General features: G+C 40.8%; 1 protein-coding gene across 1 annotated transcript in view; it reads left to right on the forward strand.

The window, feature by feature from the left end:
- The window catches only part of MCC (MCC regulator of WNT signaling pathway), a 407,995-nt gene that overhangs the window by 115,941 nt on the left and 269,930 nt on the right, over positions 1 to 22,124 (forward strand). Inside the window, exon 3 of the mRNA XM_036886983.2 lies at positions 1,794 to 2,008. Coding sequence (XP_036742878.1) covers positions 1,794 to 2,008 — 215 coding nt within the window. The remainder of the gene's footprint in view (positions 1 to 1,793; positions 2,009 to 22,124) is intronic.

The raw sequence follows: 22,124 nt of genomic DNA on the forward strand, positions 1-22,124 counted from the left end.
TTCAATCCACTTTCCAACTCTACCTCAGTCTTCTTGCCACATGTTCCTGGGCCAGGACAGAGAACATGATGAGGGAGGACAGGCATTCTGCCATCTGTGTTGAAGGAAAGCAAAACTGCCCTTGCAATACAGCTTTACATTTAAATAAACTGTGAGCACTGCATATATAGTGACAGAATTGTCTGCTCTGATACAAAGACATGTGGCCCCCACCTATGCAGCACTATACAAAGAGTATTGGCTCAGACTGACTCAAGATCAGAACATGAACCATAGGGGAGAATCATCTGAAGTGGTCTCAGACAAAAAGCGTTTTCCTAATCACACTGATTAAATTCACCAATACCTAATAAGAGGAAATTGGCACATTCATATCTGAACCCACTGTATATAATTTGTAGTTTCCTATATGCAATTAAATTCAAGTAAATTATAGAGTAATCTGTGTATGTTTCCATTTCATAGTACAAACTAAATCATTTTAATGAGTCCCTTTTTTTTGCCATTAAAAGCCATGTATTATAGACTTAACAAAATGAAAACCCCACAGGCAGGGACTACAATTTATCGTGCTCACTGCTGTGTCTCCAGTAGCCAGCACAGTGCCAGTGTGTAGACCTTTGTCATGCTTTCTTGCTGCCCAGGCCTTTTGACAACTCTTCTATGTTGAGAAAAAATCTCACCTTACAAATCCTACCTCCCCAAAATAGAAGCCTGTAAACAAATTTCCCAGCCTCCCTTGCAGCTAAAACAGAGGCATGTGACCCAGTCCCATCAACCAGCTGTACCCAGAAGGGACTTCTCTTCAAAAGTGAGCAATACAAGGAAGTGGGCTTTACCAAAGTTTTATTTTTCTAAGAAAGGTGACAACAGAAGCATCAGGCTTTCTCCTCCATAAACTTTCCCTGAACATTGCCCACTCTTCTCCAGGTCTACATTTTCATTGTACTTTCCCATTGTACTACAGTTATTAGCTTCTTTTATTAGGTTTTAATCTGCTTTAATGGTTAAGGTAACACTACTGCTCTCATAAGCAAACCAAAAATAAACAGTGAACTAAATGCAAAAGAAGTTTCCCTTTCCTAATCACATAAAATCAGAACAGGGTACCTAGGACCAGCAGACAGCTCTGCTGAGGGTGATGGCTGAGGGATCCAGGCATCTTCCATCCTGTGGCTTCCCCATCTGAGCCATACGGCTACCAATTTTGCCAGGCCAGAAGACAAAGGGCATGGAGAATCACACACTGGGGCTCATGAGCCAGGCCCTGAAGCGATACTCATCACTTCTGTTTACATTTTATTGCTCAGAACTCAGCTGCAAGGCTACATCTAACTGGCAGACAAAGTCTAGTTTCCTATAGCTTCTTGCAGGTAAGAGTACACAAACACTAGAAAATTAGGGTGAAGTACCATAGCTTAACTTTCTCTCTTCTCACTTGCTTCCTTCTTCCTCAACTGGGAAAAAAATGTACAGTAAGAAGGCTAATCATACATAACGCTGCCTGAATCACAGACAGATGTGGCTCTGATTTGGATTCCCTTTTCTTGGCTCTGTGGTACTTTTTTGCTAAGCATTTCTGTTTGAGCAACACATATTGGACAGTTGTTTCTGAATGCTTTGACTAAAATTGCTTTTATCTCCAGGCTCTCCTGTGTCAGTTTGAAAGGGAAAGTGCATAGCATGAAGCCTGGACCCCACATGTGTTCTCCCATGCTGGCACATGGAGGAGTTAGGAGGTTCCACAAAGGAAGGAAACATCTTTTTATTTTTTCTGCCTCTTCTTGACCTAGGTGCCTTATCAGCAGCCAGGGAGAGCTGGGAGTATGACTCGGGTGCCAGAGACCTCCAGAGCCCAGACTTGCAGAGTCAGTTGGCCCTACAGAAGCTTCTTGAGTATGGCGGAAGCTCTTTGCATCAGCAGGCTGCTGCTCTCCACAAACTGCTCACACAGTCGCCCCATTTTGGCAGCTCTGTAGGAGGAAACTACCTAGAGCTGGCCAACACGGTGAGTGCTTTCTGGTTCACAGGACACAGCTGTAGGCCTGTGTGTATTCCAATACAAATATTTTAATTTTGAGCTCCAGGGGACATATTGGGTATTGTCTTTTTTATTGAGCTAAACACTGTACCACTAACAGCATTTGCCCATAATATTAAGTGGTCCAAACACAGCTAGAGACTTTACTCTCATCATGAAGAGCAGAGTGGACTCCTAAAAGGTACTTAAGCCTGTAACTGTACAGATTTAATTACTGGAATATCTACAACAGCTTTTTGACAACGAGAATATTTATGGTATCAGACAATACAAATTAAGAGGATGTAATCCTTTCTGTTCCACAATCTGGGCTTTACTCATTTGAAAGAAAAAGAGGGATGTATTTCACTGAAAGTTTGATTGTTGTTTCTGTTTACACTTTAAAAATGTTTTCACTGGAAACCATGGAACAACTTAGAACTACATTATGTTTAATTTAACCCTCCCTTGCACCTCGGGATGAGCCATCACCATGGTGACCTCTGGGTGAATAGCTATTGTCTTCGCTTTGAGGTCAGAGTCAGGGACACCGGTGGGTGATGGCCTGGGCTGGCTGGGTGACACGCAGGCCGTTCGTAAGGTGAGACTGCTACCCAAACACTGTGGGAACAGCCCATAAACCTGCCTTGCTTTTTGAAACTGAAAGCTGAGTGGTGGAATAAGCATGTTGGCAACTTCACTGATGCATTTTTACGGTCGGCTCTGATGTAGACCAGTGACGTTCAAACTTCTTGTGTTTGAGGTGCTTTTTAAAATTCTGACTATTTGGTGACATGTATGAAGGAACTAACAACCTCAAATATGCCAACAATAATTAAAATACAATCATCAGAAAAACCCCAATTAAAGGACATTCTACAAAATACCTGACCAGCACTCCTCACAACTGTGAAGGGCTGCAAAAGCACGGGTTGTCTGGGGAAGAGGAGCCTAAGGAGATGTGATAGCTAAATGTGATGTGGTGTCCCAGACAGGACAGTAGGTGAAAACTAAGGGGCCGTGAATCATTTAGGGACTTAAGTCAGAGATAACGTCTCAGGACTGCTTCATTAATCATGACGACTCTGCCATGGTAACATAAGGGGTTAATAATAGTGGAAACTGGGTGTGAGGTGTGTGAGAACGCTTTGGCAACTTTTTGGTAAATCTACAACTACTACGAAATGTAAAATCGTGTGAAACATACATGCATAGACACACCATCACTGCTAGAGTATGACTGTGTCTCATAACATCTGTGAAAACACCCACAGTCATTGCATGTTTGTCACTAGGTAACCTTTCAAGGACATTATTGCTCAGTTTGGAAAGAATTATTACCTAGCCTAGTCGTGCCTTTCGGAGTGCTCAGGAGACCAGGTGGGTATGAATAAACATGCCATCTTTCTCTGGGGTGGGCCTGGACTTAGACTACGTGGTCACAGATAATTGGCAGCAAGCTGGACTTTCCTCTGTCCTGGCAACTCAGCCTGTTTCTAGACAGACGCTGCTCACCACAGCAGGATGGGCTGCAGCGAAACTTGGTGTCGCACGTTGTTGCAAGAAGCTGTGGCCCTGCTCTGAAGGGTTCGGGGTTCATGGCCTGCCAGTTTTCTGCAGCCAGCCTCGTGTGGAGACTGCAGGAGTGGGCTGTCTCCTGCCTCTGTGTGGTGCTAGTCACCCCTGGGGTTTCGTTCTGCTCTCCCCTCTCCTGCTCAGAGGGCTCCTCAGCCCCTGGGCCTCCCACAGCCAGGGTTTCTTTGTGTGTTACTGGCAAAACTCTAGAACTGATGGAACTTTGCCTGAGATGGCCTGTGCAGAAGCCAGTTTGAAAAGCACTCCCTTAAATATTGAGCACCCACCTCATACAGAAGTGCTCATGAGCTATATACTTTGAGTTTGCACACTTTGTATGTACATTACATGGCAATAAACACTTATGTCGAATACATAATCAGTAGTGGTGGTTATACAGTGAATAAATGTTTTAAAAAGCTGTAACTCTACAAATGGACAGACAAGGAATGTTGTATATACTCACTTAAGGGGATCCTTTCCAGTAATACAGCACGGAGAATATAATTAATGGTTCTGTAACATCTTTCTATGTTGACAGATAATAAGTGCACTAGTGGAGGTGAGGATTTAATAATATGGGTAACTGTTGAACCACTGTGCTGTTTATTTGAAACCAATATAAGATTGTGTATCAATGATCCTTCAATAAACAAAAAGTGATCCTTTAGTGAGAACCAGACCATAAATGCAAATATAGGCACTGACGTCCTGTGACAGTGATTATATGATTTATTTCTCACTGAACTGAAAATATAAAATTTCAAAATACTGTTAGATATGTAGATCCTGACAATGCCCTTGGACCTTGTGGCGGAGTGTCTTTCGAGCCCCAATTCTTTACCGTTTCCTTTATCTTCACCACTTGTCCTGGGACTGTGGAGCCGTCCTGTCAAATGTGAGACATTACAAGTGATCGTTATTTTAACCATTGTGTTTAGGGTGGTTTATTTCATAACCACCCTAGTGGTTGTGAAACCAGCTGGCTCGGGGTCTGCTCACAGGGGTCCAGGAGCCCAGGTTGAGAAGTGCCCATTATAGGTGGCCAAAGAAAGCAAGCGGCCTCTTTAAACTGCACACTGGGGCAATCCCTTCACTTCCATACTCACATTAAAAATAATTTATGTTTCTTCTAACAAATCCTGAACTAATAGAATTAAGTGCTGTTTTTTTTTTTTTAAACCAGCAACAAAGAGCAAGAGGCATTTTATCAGTGTCCAATTTGTAGACAGAAAGCACACAGTAATTCACACTGGACAAGTTGAACATAAAAATGATTAACTAGTAGCAGGGGATTACCTACAAAGGAGTAAATAAAACTCTAATGAGTATAGGGGTAGCACTTGTAAAGAGCAGCCATTCCCTCTAAAGCTGAGGTGGAGTTCCCAAGGAAGAAACAGGTTAAGAAAAGGGCTCTCTGCTCAACAGGCCCCACTGAAAGGGAGTGGCTGGGCCCCAGTGGGTGGCAGAGAAGTTCCCTGACCACGCTGCAGGCAAGGGCTGGTGAGCAGGAAACCAGCCCTCTGGAGTGTCAGCCCAACTTGTTGGGATGCTGCCCACAGCAGCATTTGCAAGACAGAGAATCAAGAAGGTGCTGGAGGAATTTGCTAGGAAGTTTCCTGCTGCAGTGGTGGCGAAACCCATTGTAAGGCCCCAAGTGGGGCCACTGGAACTTCCTAAGGGTGAACTGCACTGGATGCCTGTGCCACTGGCCTCTGTCTACCACAAGAGTGAGCAGGAAAGAGCACAACAGAACCAGAACAGGAATTCCTTTCTTCTTCAAGAATCCCTCAGGGCCCCCTACTGACAAAAGAGAAATGTCTACAGGGCCCAGCTTCAGTATTATACAGTGGGGCAAGGACGGATGCATTTGGATATCAGAGGTAAAAAGTTGGTATTTGCTACAGGCATTTTTAGCACTGAGATGCTTCTGGGAGCTTTCTTTTTTCTTTTTATTTCACTTACAAATTTAATAAAGGCCACTGTGAAGGAAAAAAGTTAGTAGCTGGATGACAAGATACATAGGGGTAGGTCCTGCATAGAGGCGCTTCTATCCTCATGGAGCTTGGGACCTGGCTTGGTGGCATGTGGAGGTGTTGGCTTCCCCAGGTGTGGAAGCTCGCTCACTCACAGGGAAGCAGGGTGCACAAGTTCTGGGAACTTTCTCCACAAGCTTTTACCTTTCTAAGCATCCCTTCCTTTTCTCCTACCATCAAATACCCATCTTCTCCTCCTGAAGATAGCAGCTATTATGATTTGGAAGCCTAACACACTGTTTGAAATGCAAAGGCAACAAAATTATGTTGTACATAGAAGGCTTGTAGCAGCTAGTTTTGTCTGAGAAGCAGAGTGGCTCACATCACATAGACTAAGGATTTATTGTAAGTGGTAGACTTTACATGAGGGTGGGAGCTGGTGGAGCAGTCTCTGCAGCCTGTAGATGCTGCATCTAGTGTTCAGTTAGCTGTCAGGTCAGTAGATAAAAGGAAAGCTGGATGTAGAGAGCAAGGACAAGCTGGAATGCAAGGACAAGCAGAGGTCCATGTGGACAAACTGGAACTCACTTCTGTCTCTTACCATTTCCCACCTTGATGCTGTGGGTGGCCTGCAGGAGAAGCTGGCACCCATTATGAAGGAATGGCACACACACAGAGGGGCTGAAAAGAGGAGACCTGAGGGGAGCTGGTACACTAAGTGGGTAAGGAGAAGATTAACAGCAACTTTCAGAACATAAAAAATACAACTTCTTCATTTCTCCCTTCTGTATTTCACACAAAACGTCTCTCATGGCCATACAGAACCGTACAGGAAAGAAAACTCTGGAAAACATGGTTCCAGCTTAGCTGAGTTGACTTAGTACCAAGGCACCACAGAGCAACAGCGGAACTTCCAGTACAATCTGAGCTGTATTCATAAAGCTGTCAGCAGAGCAATATGAGACATTTGAGGATATCAGTAAAGAAGAGATGCATTGGGAAAGGTGTACCCCCTGTTTTCCGACGGATCTTCTCTCCAGAGATTTGTATTTCAGGGAAGAGTGCAAGTATAAATTGTAATGTTATGGATTATGAGCAGTGACATACTTAAATATTATAAAATATAAGACATAACTTCAGTTTTATTTGCTAGCTACAACACTGATAAATTCCTGAACAATATCAATTTTGCCGTAGGTTCTTTTAGGCATACTACTTGTTTCTTTAAGTGTTCATTATCAGCTTTATTAATTTTTATTCTTAAACTATTAACTAATGTTAATTAAAAGTAATTACACTATAAAATAAGTCATTCTCAATATATAAAGTATTTGGACCCATACAGACAGTTAATGAGAAGCTATCATTTGTCTCCCCATCTGCCTTCATTTAAAACTTGATGGGGTGTCCCTGCATTGTTTTTATATCGGGAAACTTCCATTTCTCCTTTTGTAATTTTAAGATGCTATGGTCATTTATGTACTAGCCAAATTTGGGATTACCATATTGAAACCCTTGGTCTGCACGATGTGTCCTGGTTTTGTGGTTTGAGAAGGTTGATTATTCTGCGAGCACCCTCTTCTGGGCATTGTTCAGAATCGACGAACAAGCAATTTTCACTAGGGCTTACTTATCACCCTTTAGATTTTCAGAGAATAAAACACTGGATTTTTGAGAGGGGCTATGGGAGGGTCTGAAATATAGGATTGATAAGTTTTCAAAATCTTGAATTGTAACTTCTAAAGGATTGAGGCTGAATTTCAATAAATAACAAGTAAGTAAATAAATAAATAAATGGTTAGAGAAAGAGAGAGAGAGAGAGAAATGGCTTCGGCTTTGTGTTGTGTTATCTGAAATACCAGCTATCTCTGGGGAAGTGCAGTGTTTCATAAGTTTCTCCCCACATTGAAATGATGCTGTTGTGAGCTCTGCCACCTCATTTCTATGCAGATGGAGACAAGAAGTGTCTGGATTCTGCATCCTGCTGCTCAAGGCCAGCTTCCTTTAAAATCCTCTGGACAATTTGGCTTATTTTAACTTGGCCCATTTGAAGATTTAATATTGTGTTTAAAATTTTGCAAAAATGATTTACATTTTTAAAGGAGAAAAAAGTTATGAGTTGTGCAAATGAAATGAATTTTAAAAGGGACATAGCAAATTTTGCTACTCTGTTTATCCAACGGTCTATGCAAGGTTTTCCCTATGTCGGCAAATTATAACAGCTGAGTGTTGGAAGTTGAATTAAAATGGTGTCTATCACGGCTGGTTAGCCAGAGACGGGTAAGATTCCTCAAAGGAGGAACAACCTAAGACAGGCACAGTCGCAGGGGGGCCATCAGGTGAGAAATTGGGGATCAACAGAGGTGAGGCTTAGAACGTCAACCCCCCTGTTTTGAGAGAAATCTTCTGCATCCATGGATGTTCTGTTGCCCTTTTCTAGCTTGGATTAATACTTAGTCTATAGGCACAGACCTGATCATCTACATTTGCCCTCTTACAGCACTAAATTAAGTTTTCTACCTTTATCTTGCATCTACCTACCACTTCAGCATTTTATTTAAAAAAAAACCAATAATAAAATAAGGGAGAAATGTGGGATTCACATATAAATCAAGTATAAAAATCAAATGAATAATCATATCTGACTTGATTGTTTATAGTTCATGATGCGTGATCAAAACTGAAAGTTTCTGTGATGACTGCCCTTGCACTATTCACCATGTAAGAACTTATTCACTATGTAAGAACTTGTTCACCATGTAAGAACTTGTTTGTTATGCTTCAGAAGATTGGAGACTGTTGAGAATTAGGCTTGGGGTTGATTAATGATTGTGCATTGAGTCTCCTATACAGAATTTTATTGTTGTTAACAACCATTTGATCAATAAACATGAGAGATGCCCTCTCAAAAAAAAAATGGTGTCTATCATCATGTGAATCGTCTATATGATCATAATTCTTAGTGTAATTCATTATTAACTGAAATTTATGTGATGCAGAGTTCATGGTTATTTTGCTTTCAGGAATACTTCAAATCCACACATTTTAGCCAATACAGAAGAATTTCAAAATTGTATGTGACTAAATAAGAAATTTGTAAGTAAATAAGGAATAATAAGTAATGGTGAGATAGATAAGAGTCTTCTTTTTGGTTTAACCACTTGATTAGCTTCTCATGTTTCATGTTAGCTTTTGACTCCCTTTCTTTTTTTTTTTTTTTTTTTGAGAGGGCATCTCTCTTATTTATTGATCAAATGGTTGTTAACAACAATAAAATTCTGTATAGGGGACTCAATGCAAATCCTTAATCCACCCCAAGCCTAATTCTCATCATTGACTCCCTTTCTTCATTGAAAAGTTTTTACACTTTTCAACTGTCACCATCCTTATCATATCTCCCTCTTGTCTAGATCTACTACCTTGATGTTTTTAAGTCAGGGGTATGAAAACTCTGAAAAAAGTATCAAAATTTGGAAATAAAACATTACTAGTTTCCCTTTCACAGTCATATTAGAGCCCCCTATGGGTCGTCTGATGCTACAGTAGATGGAGCCCTGTTTGGTTTACTGTTTACTAATGAAGGGTTGCAGAATATGCACCCCAAACTATGACATAGGAGTTCAGGGCATGGCACGCCAATATGCCACTTTGGTATTTTAGTTATTTTGAGCTGTAGGCACTTGGAAAACAGCAAATGCAGACAGAGGCTTTCTCAGAACTCCCATTTTCCACCTAAAGACAGAGCCTCCAAAAAGAACTCAGCTGCCAGGAGTTTCATCGTTCAGGGAGGACTGGCTCCTATCACAGAACAGGAGACCACCAGCTGACCCCCACCCTGATAAACTGTCACAAAAACTGTCATACCTCCCATCTGTTCATCTTTCCTAAAAATCATTTACTCTCCTGAGAGGTCTGCATCCCCCTACCCTTTCCCTTAATCAAATAAGATGCTATTCGATCCTGAACTCTAAGCTTCTTTGGGAGGTACTCATCTTCCCGTGGGTATCTCCCAAGGATACATGAGGTATACATGTGAATAAACCTGTTTCCTTTTCTCTTGTCAATCTGTCTTTTATTACAGGGTCTCAGCTAAGAATTCAGAAGGTGTTGAGAGAAAATTATTTTTCCTCCCTTACACGGTTAATTAGGTTCCAGATTACTTTGCAGAAGATTGATAAATTATCAATGATTTTTGTTTGGTAGAGATGCAAATTCTTCAGCAGAAAAGATAGCATCAAATATTACATTTTATTTGCCCTGGTAAAACAAGAACCAGTTTTGTAACTACTTTGTGAACTTATTCTAGGATTCTTTTTTCTACTAACTGTGTATTTACAGTTGACCTGTGAACAACACGAGTTTGAACTGCACAGGTTGATTTACATATGGATTTTTTTCAATAACTATGTTGGAAAATTTTTTGGAGATTTGTGACAATATAAAAAAACATTTTCTTCCCTGTAGTTTACTTTATTGTGAGAATACAGTGAATAATACACCTTAAATACAAAATATGTATTAGTGGACTGTTTATGTTACAGGTAAGGCTCTGGTCAATAAACTATGGACTATTTTTAGTTCGGTTTTGGAGGACTCAAAAGTTATATGTGGATTTTCAACTCTGCAGTGGGAGGGTTGGGAACCCCTAACCCTCACGATGTTCAAGGCTCAACTGTACTAGTTTCTTCTGTCCTTTGATTAAGCTTTATTATCCTGCTGGGTTTCTCAGTGAATTAAATAAATCTTAGAAAAACGTTCACTCTATATTTATATGAAAGTAATGTTCTTCTTTTTTGAAAATTATACTTTGACACTCTATTCTTTTCGTGTACTGCTAGTGAAAATAGAGGAAGAGAGGAGTTAACAAATGAAACACTTACTAGTTTCCGTAAATTACCCCCAGTATGATCACCCCCCACCCCCACCACCAATGGTTCCCTTGAGGTTAAGCAAACCCAGGCAGTTTCTTTCTGACTCTTTCCCTCTCACTTCTCTCACAGGACTTTCAATCCTTTTCTTCTTCTTTATGGTCCACCTCCACCCCCACCTGTACCACCCTCGCCTCCCTTCCTGAGAGGAGTCCCCCATGTGGCCCATCCCTCACCCTAGGTCCTGGAGCTGGTACTTCCTGTAAGAGAATACAGAGAAATATTTAGAGTCCTGTCAGTTCCTTATCTCCAAAGAAATTCATTCCATCTGCAGGGAAACTTGGGACTGGTAGCATCAAGCTTTTCCAGGTTGTATAAACAAGTCACCTTAATTCAATCCCTGGTCTATAAAGGAGAATGTGGATGTATATAGAAACTAGCCTTTTATCTCATACTTTTGTTGAGTACATGACATGGAAGCACACAGAAGTTAAAAAAAAAACAGGCATGAGAGAGGAAGAATTACTTCTTTAGGTATTTATTTGCCTTTTGAGATATTTCCATAATTGTGCAGAGATGATTTATTATGGTGTTTTCTAATTCTTCGTAAAGATTGAGTTATTAAAAAGTCTTCCAAAGTACTTAATCTCTAAAATACTCTGCTGTCATAAATTTTGAGATAAAAAATTCTAACATCATCTGGAAATTACAATACTCTTAATGGGAAGAACATTAAATTTGACAAAGGTCTCTATTTGTGAAAATGAAGATGCTTTTAAAAGATCGCTGTGCAGGGTCTTTGCTATTGGGCTCTGGGCCCTCTTTTGCTCTGCTCAGTCATTGCTTTCATGTCCTCTAACCTCATTTGTGGATCTAAAGTCTAGACACCCTAGCACAGAAAACCATTTGCTGAAGTATCAGCATACTTCTGTACCAGGCTCCCTGCTACCCAGTCCCCTCTCCCAGGAACCCCCAACCTCCCCACAAGTCAGCCTCTGCAGGGTGAATACTGGCTTTGCAGGGGCCCCCCGCACCGCCGCCAGTGACATCTTAGGCCATCTGTTCTAGATTAAATAGTTTTAGCATCTCTTCTGCCCTTTTGGCAAGCTGTTGAACAGAAGCAACAAATCCAATTTTAGGGCCTGATAAGACAATGGGCACCAACAGGTAGGGTGGTGTGAAGCCATCACACCTCACTCTTAGGAATTAACATTATTTTGTTAAATTATTCAGTTGGCTACTTCAACAGGGGTTCAAGTTTTCTATTCAAGGGATTCTGTTTTCTATTGTCTTTGGGGTAAAGAGCTCTGATTTGCCAGGGTAAAGAATTTTGCAAATTTTAAAGTACACACTAGAGGGCAGTGGTTCCGTAGCTGAACTCCTGATAATTAAGACTTTCTTGGCATTTCTCTGCCCTTCCTTTGTGTAGGGGAGGGGAGGGGGTGGAGTGTCTTCCAAATCCTACAAGTGCCATTTATGTCTGAAGTGTTTTATGAAAACACATCAGCTGCTTGGCAGCACCCTGTCATTCTTTGTAGTTTCTTTTCCATTCTTCTTCCAGTGACTTATCTCAGTGGGGCTTTAATAGGAGAGTTAGTTAATTATTAACATCTTAATGACCTTTTCCTTTTTAAAGATAAGGTAAAGGAGAGATAGGAAACACATTCCTAATTTGGTGTCATAAGTTTTTCTATCTTTGCATCTCTGTATTTGCAAATATGGTCATGAATTAAGAAAGAAGTAAGAGAAAGGTACAGTGAGGGTGTTCTTGGATTTTGCATGTGTGGTGGCAAAAACCATTTACCAGGATTCCTTCTGCAGTCGTCCCCCCTACCACATCATGTCCAGCTCACTCAGTTCACCTTCCTGTCCACTCCTAAGTGGGAGGGGGTCCTGCACACTGAGAGAGGCAAAGCTGTTCTGTATAATACAGGTGGGCTGGGGGTGAGTGAATTGAGAACAGTGAAGCCACTAGGCTGTGTGTTTGCAGAGTTCTGGGGTACTGAAGAGAGAAGTTCCAGTGCAGCTGAATAGTGTGATGGAGTTCAAAAGAAAAGCAAAGGGACATTAAGAAATATGTCAGTGGATTATTTATGAGTCTACCTTTGATGGAATCTGAGGAACCTAAATAAAAGATTTGATTATTTTTAATTACTTTTGGTTGATGGACCATTTCTCTGAAAGGGCTAACCCTCTGAAACTAGATTATGTGAGTCCCTAGATTAATAAAAGTTATGTTGTCTTGCCAATGGGTTTCAGTCCCAGGCAAGTTTGCTATGGATTCAATGTGACCAAAGAAATTGACAGTGAAATGTTCTTGGGGTGAAAGGGTTATACCCAACTTTATTTCCAGGTGGCAGGTCAGTCACTAAAATCCCATTCACTCAGAGTGAGTCTGTATGCAGCAAGCCGGTCTCTGCCTCTGGGTCCCTCTGTCCACACAGCTGTCCTCTGGGCTTCTCTGCACAGTTGTCCCACACAGCTGTCCTCTGGGCCTCTCTGCACAGTTGTCCCACACAGCCATCCTCTGGGCCTCTGTCCTCGGTGCTGCCACCACTCCAGCCTCTGCTCTGCTCTCCTGCAGCCTTGCAGCTGTGCCACCGTGTCGCACCCAGAGCACTGGGCAGAGCTCTTTGCATAGACTCAACAGCCATGTATTGTCCACAGGTGTGCAGTGAGCCAGTCCACCAGGGCCAGGTGAGAATCCTGGCCACAGGAACTCTCATTTTATCCACATATGTATAGAATGAACATGCTGAGGTTTGTTTTGAATTTGTGAGATCTATAGCGGTTGTGTTCCTTTACATCTATTTTTAAGCATTTATTCACTGTGTTTACTCTTAGGCACTGATAGGAGACAAGGTGCTCTTCTTTGGATTCACCTGATCAGAGGCCCAGGTGGGAGAAAGGCCATGTGATCCTTGTAACAGCCTGTGCTGTGCAACACAGTCATGGAATTCCCTCTGCATTTCTCTTGGTTTTGCTCATATTTATTGAGCATTTACTGTATGCCATGTATTGTGTTAAGTGCTTTGCATAGATTATCTTGCTTAATCCTCACAACAACCTTATGCCATATGTATGGTTATTATCCCTGTTTACAGATGAGGAATTTAAGGATTATGAAATTAGGGTTGCCTGTGATGAAAGTGAGGACACAGCAGGCTGATATTCGAACCCATGTTTGTCTGACTCTACAGCTTGAGCTTATCACCATCATTCCTGAGCCCTGAAGGAAGGACAGATGCTGCAGGCAGTGCCACTGCAAAATCATCCCTTTTCCTGACCCAACCTATGTGTGCAGTGCTGTCTCACACACCCTGAACTTGGTATGGGTTCCTGATCTTATCTTACTCCTTCAGAGTACAGACATGATGTCCTGGCTATTCTGGGGATAGCCTAGGCCATCTCTCTCACTCTCTCTCACACACACAGGTTGGATTTGCATTTCTCTGATTTTATATAAGATATTTTCACTGGAAAATAATTAAAAGCCCTGGATTTATGTTGGGGCCTCCTGACATGGCTGTGTAGTTATTTATGCTTAGATGACAGGGAAGATTAGCATTAAATGTTGAGAGAAATGCACCTGTCACTTTGATGCAGTTCGAGGCACCTATCAGAGATGCATTTGGAGCCAGATATCTCAACCTAACTGCCAGGAATGCTGCAGGCTTTGTTCAGCTGGACTTAAAGGTAGAGAGAGAAGGAGTTAGTAGTGAGAGAGCTGGATGCCACCTTAATTTGTCAGTAGATTCTTCAGGGGAGAAGATAAATCTCCTTTCCAGTCCTATCTCTCTCAGGTCCTTGAGGTAATTGTCACAGTGCCATAGGTGAGGCACAAAACACGCTTGCCTAGAGACCGAGGCAGGCAGGGCCACTGTGCTCCTGCTCTTATTTACTCCTACCGCTTAATTTGTTAAGCCTTTACTGTGTGTTGGATATTCATGGAAGGGCCTGGCCTGCATCATCTCATCGTTAATGACCAGCTCCTCTGTCAAGCCTGACCCTCTGCACCTCTCCCCTGACTCTCACGTATGGTGCCATTTCGTTCCCTAGGGGTGGGGGTAAAGAACTGCTTACTTTTAAGACTGGCTTTCAAATATGCTCAAGAAGTAAACTGCCCAGTGACTAAGGCAGAAAAGGATTATCAGATTTATGAATTACAGTGTTTATACTTCTGTTGAGAAGAATAACCATTTGCTAGTTGTTAGATTTTATTCTATGTTTACAGATGTCAGTATAATATGTTTCATACTAAAGTATAATATTAATTAGTGGTTGTGTCATTAACCCAAATTCCAGCTGCCCCTTGGTACTTCATTTTAGTATCTGTTTGTGCCATCTCTATTTTTGCCCCCAATGCAACCCAGACTTGGAACTCAGAGAGAATCTATGATCACAAATGAATTGATGAGCAAAGTGGATTTTAGTAAGGGATGAGGGAGGAGAGTTATATCACATGTAAATCAGCTCCCCAAATACACACACACCCTCTTTTTTTTTTTTAAATTTTATTTTGGTATCATTAATATACAATTACATGAACATTATGGTTACTAGATTCCCCCTATTATCAAGTCCCCCCATGTATCCCATTACAGTCACTGTCCATCAGCGTAGTAAGATGCTACGGAATCACTTCTTGTCTTCTCTGACACACGCCCCTCTTTTTAAAGGAGCTTGAGAGTCTCTAGTACAGGCTTCTGCCCCCTAGAGACCCCCCACTCCACCCCCACCGTCCAGATCTGAGGCTTGTCTCTCCGAGTCTTACACCTCCCTCCTCAGCAGCTCCCCAGGTCACTGCTCAGTTTCCTCCTCCTTTTTAGGAGGGATGTAAATTCCTCTCCTAATATTACACAGCATAGTTTACAAACCATCTTTTGTCACTAAACATGTGTTTAGCATCTTATGCTTCTACCCTTTGTGGTTTATCAAAGTATTACTTTCAAAGAAACTCTCTTTAAACAGAAATAGGCTCCATTAAGACAGAATTCTGAAATGAGAGACTGTTTACAGAGTCTTAGCTTTAAATAGTCTGTCATCGCCCACCCCAATTCAGACATCTTATGTTTAACAGTACTTGGAGGGGCTCACTGGTGTGGGAGTTTATGAAGACAGCCAAAAATGTTGGGGGAGACCGCATCCACGTCCATACTACACCTAAATAATAGATAGTGATTTCCCTTGAGTCCTGAACACTCCTTTACCATGAAACCAGGTATCATCTTTAACCAGACAGGCCTGGTTCTGTCCTCGTGCCTCTGTATACCCCATATTACTCTTGTTCCTTGTTTTGATTCATAGTTAAATGTGAGAAATTCAAACCATATCACATTCAGATTTTCTCTACTTAGTCCCACTAATGGCTTTAATCTCAACAAAACATCTAATTTACAACCGAAGGTGTAAATGAGACCCTAATTCTTGTATTTGCTCATTGCCTTCCCCTTCCTTCCAGAGTCATCTCAAGTGACCTTTTTATAATGCAGTCCAAATTCACAGCTTTCGCCACAGCTTTTCAGAGTTCAGGTACATTAAAATCATGTCTCTGCTAGACCTTGTGGGTTAAAAAATGAATCCAGAAAGGTAACTATAGTATCAGAGGGGTAAAAGTATATCAGGGTTGGCTATGGCTGGATGGTTTAAAATTCCTGTGAAACTTAACTGTGGAGTGACTCCTTTCATAAGCAAAATACAGGTTTATGTTCTTGAAAGTCTGCCTTCAAATGAATTAAGTCTTGATTGGTGTGGCATCATGCATTGTAATACTTTCCATTAAGTAAATGGCTTTTAGTTGTTCAATAAAATATTCAAGCTTATCACTGAGATTTAAGTTTCTCTGGGCGCACAGCCCTTGTGATTCTGGGTGATTGCCTAAGACAGAAATAAAAGACTTTGCAGGAAAGTCCAAGAATCTTATTAAAGTAAGAATGGCTGATGTCCAGGAGGGGAAGAATTTTTATTTCTCACTGGGATTTAGGTCATTAGAAATATATTGAGAGTAACTTGAGCAACCAGTACAACCAGAATTAAATAGACTTCTCCAGGCAGGTTTTGTTTTGAGATTGAAAATTCAGTTTGAGCATTCTTACTGGGTGAATTACTAGCTTATCTACCTCTCTAAGCACTGCCCCCTAGGAGTTTTGGTTAGCATTTGTGGCAAGAAGAAACCCCTTTTTCTATCCCCCATAACTCATTTATCTCAACAGGTGAGGGATAAAAAAGGTGCCCAAATCCTCTCCATAGTGAACAGTCCTTGACTTTTATTTATTATCTTTTTTCATGAGCTAAGGATTTCAGCTAAAATTAAAGAAATGAAAGTTTATAGGATGGCAGCTCAGAATGACAGCCATGGATTTGAATGGGTTCCCAGTTGCAGAGATTCTCAGAAAGAAACAGAAATATTATTGATGCTCTTTATTTTATACCTTATGGTTTCTGTATCTTCCAAACTTCCTAAAAGCAGCAGTTGTGGTTTTTATAATGGACAAGGAAACATTTTTACCATCTCAGTTGTAACCAGCGTGTATGACATACAGGCATTAAGATACTCGGAGGGTACTCACCAACACGAAATAGTGTTTTTCTTGGAGTAATTGGGTAACTGGTAATTTTTAGTTTCTTCTCTTCTGCACGTTTATATTTCTTAATTTTTCTGTAGTGCACATTACCAGCATAATAAATGAAGACTTTTTTCAATGAGCATTATCTTTGTAGTAAAAAATTTAGTTTACATTAAAAAAAAATCATACCCATCCAAAGAGTAAATATTTATACTACAAATTTGTTCTTGTTCCATATCAACATTTTCAACTTAGCAAGTAGATTAACTCTCTCCTATGTTTGGAACTGAGTTCAGTGAGGCTCACACTGTCCCAGAATAGGCCCTGAGGTCCTGCAGAAAGTGGCAGAGAACCCTGTTGCTCTCTCCCCTCCATTTGTTTCTTCCCCTGCAACACTGCAGAGGCCACACCAGGCTTGAGTCTGGAATAACAGCAACAATATTAGGAATAGTCATTATGTCCTTCCTATATTTTCTGACCTTTCCCAATCATTCTTATCCAAGCCTCTGAATAACCGAAGAATAGACAATGGTCCTGGCATTGATATTCCTCCCCATACTGCAGCCCCACTGTTTTAAAACAGAGCAAATTATTTCAGTCTTCTGCTAAAGACTCATCAGAGAATTACCAATGCGTTAAGAATATAACTTAAACTCTTTACAAGAGGACCTGCCTGGTACAGCTAAGCTGATCTCTGGGACCTCATCTTTCCCGCTCCCTGCAGGAATAAGCTCTGGCCACACAGCCCCAGGTACTTTCCAGGACCTTCACTCGTTCCCTGGTTCATTTGGTTGCCTTGTTCTGGAATGCACTTGTTCACCCTGCCACCACTGCCACCACCTGCTCCCAGCTCCCCAGGGCTGAGTCCATTTTACCGCCTCCTGGGAGGTGCCTTTCCTGACCATCCTGTTTAAATAGGTGTGGTCTCACCTCTCACCCAGCTCCTTCTGCAGTAGTTACCTGGGGCTGCACAGTAAATCGTCGGCACCTTCAGTGGCTTAAACAACAAGCATTTATCATCTCCCAGTTTCTGTGGATCAGTACTTCAGGAGGGCCCTGCTGGGTGTTCTGGCCCAGGGTTTCTCCTGAGGTTGCAGGGGAGGCATTAGCCAGAGCCGCAGTCCTCTGAAGGCTTCCCAGGGGCACACCCACGGGCCTGGCAGGTAGAGATGGGGGTTTTCTCTTTCCAATTACTCATACGCTTGCTTACTGTTCGTCTCTGCCTACTCATTCGCTCGCTGTCCTCTGTACCCGGTCCAGTTCCTAACACATCATTTATACTTAATACATATGGAATAATAAGAAACCCCTGTCTACTAATTCACCTGATTATTTGAAACAGGAGGTATAAATAGGGATAATGGTTAATGTTGACTTCATCCAAAGAGCTTCAGTTGAGTAATTGGATGGGGCTAGGAGGAGTTGATTTCCTCTTTACTTATTGAAACTCACTTATTTCAGTTGGAAAACTTGTAATGCACAATTTAAATTTTTTCATAATTGATGTTCTTGATTCTTTTTTAAGTAAAACTGTTCACAACATATTTTGTGTCTTTTTCTCTGGGATCATTTTATATTGTTATGTGTTTCAATATATTCTTGAAAAGACGTTTTAATACAGAAATAATCAAAATAAAAATGAACTATCGCCAGATTGAACAAGCAGCAGGTAGGAATGACTGAAAGTCAAACTGCATGCTTACTTATTTACTTAGAGGTCCCCCACTGGGTAGTAAAGTAGGGAAGCTATAGATGTGTGTGCCCTGTATCCTTGCACCCAAGCATAGCCCATAAATCAGTAGCATCCACATCATCAGGCATTTTGTTAGAAATGCAAATCTTGGGCACCATCCCAGACCCAGTGAATCAAACCTGCATTTTAACAAGTTCTGAGATGAGTCATATACACATGGAAGCTTGAGAAGCCGTGCTCTTTAGTACAGAACATTTAAGTAAGGCTTTTGTACCTCAGGAACATGGAGCATTTGCTTTTCTGGAGTCAAGTTTGGGAATAAAAGGGCCCATCTTACAACTGAGATGCTTTTAATGGAGAAGATGTTTTTATTCGTTCCAAGTGTTAACTATAAAACTTCCCCGTCCTGCAGTCTCCTCCCGTGGCCCGGCTCCTGCCTGGCGCAGTTCCTTGCACATCCAGAAGGCTGAGCTCCGATTTAGGTTTTATCTCAAGTTAAGTAAACAGTGAAGAACCTGAGGCTTCTGGTTGTGAAAACCAAGGTTTGGAAATTGGGGTACAAATTATTAAAATGATATGACCCTGAATATAATGCTTTTCCCTACTGTTTTTTCAAAAATCTTTTTGTGTTTGTTTTACTTTACAAAGAAACATAGGTGTTTAGACTCAGCTATGGAAAAGATATATTTCTGTTTATAGACTGCCAATTAAAAAATAGAAATTCCAGACTTTCAGGTTTCAGTAAAAGTGGGAATTGCTTATCATTCTTGTGTCTGTTTCCTTACCTTTCTGTTTAGTAGTTTTGGCTGTACTGAAGATATTTCATGAAAACAGAGCAAAATGACTTACTGAACTGTGAGTGTATGATGAAATATTATTTCAGGCCTGTGTTTTTTCTTTTAAATAAAAATTTAGCTTTAGGAAATTAGAACAGTTGGATTTCCTAAAGCTGTTGATGTAATTGTGTCAATTAAGAAAGTGTAGGGTAGTATATTAAAAAATTTTTGAGAAAATATCATTAGTGATATATTGACATCCTCTAGACAAAGGTGACAGGATTGACTTTCAAGTCAAATTTCTCTTCATATTTCCAAAATCTGGCCAAATGATATTTAAGAGCAAGATCTTACCTATATACTAATTTACCCACCACAGTTTTCATTCGAAGGTGTTTCTTCCAACAATGTCCTAACCACTGGGCGTGGCCTTTGATTGCAAATAGGAGGGTGTAATAGGTGAGGGAACCACCTTTTTTGAGCAATCCTTTGGTTAGGGAACTCTGTTAATAATTAACCTAGTTGCTGGCGCCTGAAAAAATTAAAATGTAAGCAATATGCTTTCCTAATTCTAAAATAAACATACACTTCTCCAGAAATATAAATATTTGGAACAAGTAGAGGGCTTGTAGGTCATCAGCCTTCTTTGCCAGTTAATACTCTGTTCCCCCCTGGATGACATTTACTTTTTTTTTTTTTTGGCAATGACTCTGATGCATTTTCTTAAACAGTCTTGTCTTATGTATAGTTTTATCACCATTGGAAAATGTGTTTCCTGACATGGCTCTGAATTTGTATTTTTTTCCTTTTTCAATGTATTTCTCACTTAGGATCCATTGCCATCTCTGCTACTGAAATTAAGTTTTTTTGAGACAAACAGCTTGTGTGTGTGTGTGTGTGCGTGTGTGTGTGTGTTGTGTGACTACATAGTGGGTTTGAATGTATACATATGAATGTGGGTTTTTCTGGGAAAAAACATAGCACATGCCTATAAAAAAACAGAAAGCCGAGATATTATTTGTGTTTTTGTAGGAGTTTATATACATTGTTAAAAATGCTAGTGAGTTGGATTATGGATGATTAGGTAATGAAATACTTTTGAAATAGGGGTATAGAATATCTTTTGGTTGACTCCAATTTTGTTTTTTTAGTATTTTATGGTGATGATTGTGGTATCCTCATGGCCATGCTGTCATTCTGGTCTTTTTAGAGAAGCAAGGAAATGCCCAGGGCAAAATGATGCTGAGAAATGACTTCCAGACCCCCAGTGGCCACTCTCTGAGTCAGGCTTGCCCAGGAGCAGGCAAGGTACTAGGAACTTCTAGCCCCTCTTCTCCAAGGAGTTTTATGAGAGGGAGGGGTCTGGGGATGCCTGCGTGGTGATGTAGTTTCACTGGCAAGCACACTGAAGACACTCAGTGTGTCCAGAGCCAGCATGCTTGAATTCAGGCTGTTGAACATCAGTATTTGGTAAGAATTCAGCCCTATGTTTAATTTTGAGTTGGGCCTCAGATTTGTTACACATAAAATTTAATTGACTCGTACATGGAAGCAGGGATCTACTTTCTTTCAAGTTGAATTTTGATTTAAAAAAAAGATTAGATCCAGTCAATTCCCTTCTATTTTTTCCTTGTTCCAGCTCCTGCACAATGCCAGCCTGCCACAGGTTGATAGGCATGAGAATCCAGGTGGTACACTCACATGTACCACATGCAGTCATCAAATACAACTGTATCACAGGACTGGCAGAGAAGTCCCCATTTAGGACTTTTTAGTCCTTATGTTTACCTCAAGAGAAAAGCCTCATCTTGGTGCATGAAGGTCTTTAATATCTCCCTAACTTTCTAAGCCCTCTTTACAAAGGAAAAGGCAGGCCCCAGGTTCAGAGCTTTGGGTAGGCAACAGTGTTCAGCTAGAATTGAATTTATTTTCATAGTCATTTCTTCTGCTTAAAGCAAGTGATATTTTCCATTAATAATAACATTGTAAGTTTTTTCATTTTAAATAAATGTTTTGCAATGTAAATCTGTGAGCTAGAGAAAAATATTAAGTAGACTATAACACAGATGGCACATGGTCTGGCTAAAGTTTTAAAGGTGATACCTGAAAGACAGCCTTGGTAAATACTGTATAGAAAAACAAGGGGTTTTGGAATCCAATGAGTTAGTCTCTGAGTTCATGTATCTGGACACTTTGTGACTTTGGAGAAATTATTACATCTCTGCACTTTCCTCGCCTTCATCTCAAAATGATGATAACAGTGATACCATGTATGTAAAGTATGCCGTTCAGTGCTTTAAAGAAGGAATGTATTCAAAATGTAGCTCCTCCTTTAAAATGTCATCACTTCTGTTTAAGTTCCTTCACAAATCTGTCTTGAGCCATCTCCCTACAGTGCGGTATCAATAATTGGAAATCAGCTGATCTCCACCTCTGTATAATGGATTGCTTCCATCTTGTCCTTCTTATATGATTTATTTATTTATTTATTTATTAAGGTGTCATTGATATGCAATGTTATGAAGGTTTCACATGAGAAACATTCTGGTTACTACATTCACCCCTATTATCAAGTCCTACCACATACCCCATTAGAGTTACTGTCTGTCAGCATAGTAAGATGCTATAGAGTCACTACTTGTCTTCTCTG

The sequence above is a fragment of the Manis pentadactyla genome, chromosome 2 (assembly GCF_030020395.1).
Source record: "Manis pentadactyla isolate mManPen7 chromosome 2, mManPen7.hap1, whole genome shotgun sequence".
Lineage (NCBI taxonomy): Eukaryota > Metazoa > Chordata > Mammalia > Pholidota > Manidae > Manis > Manis pentadactyla.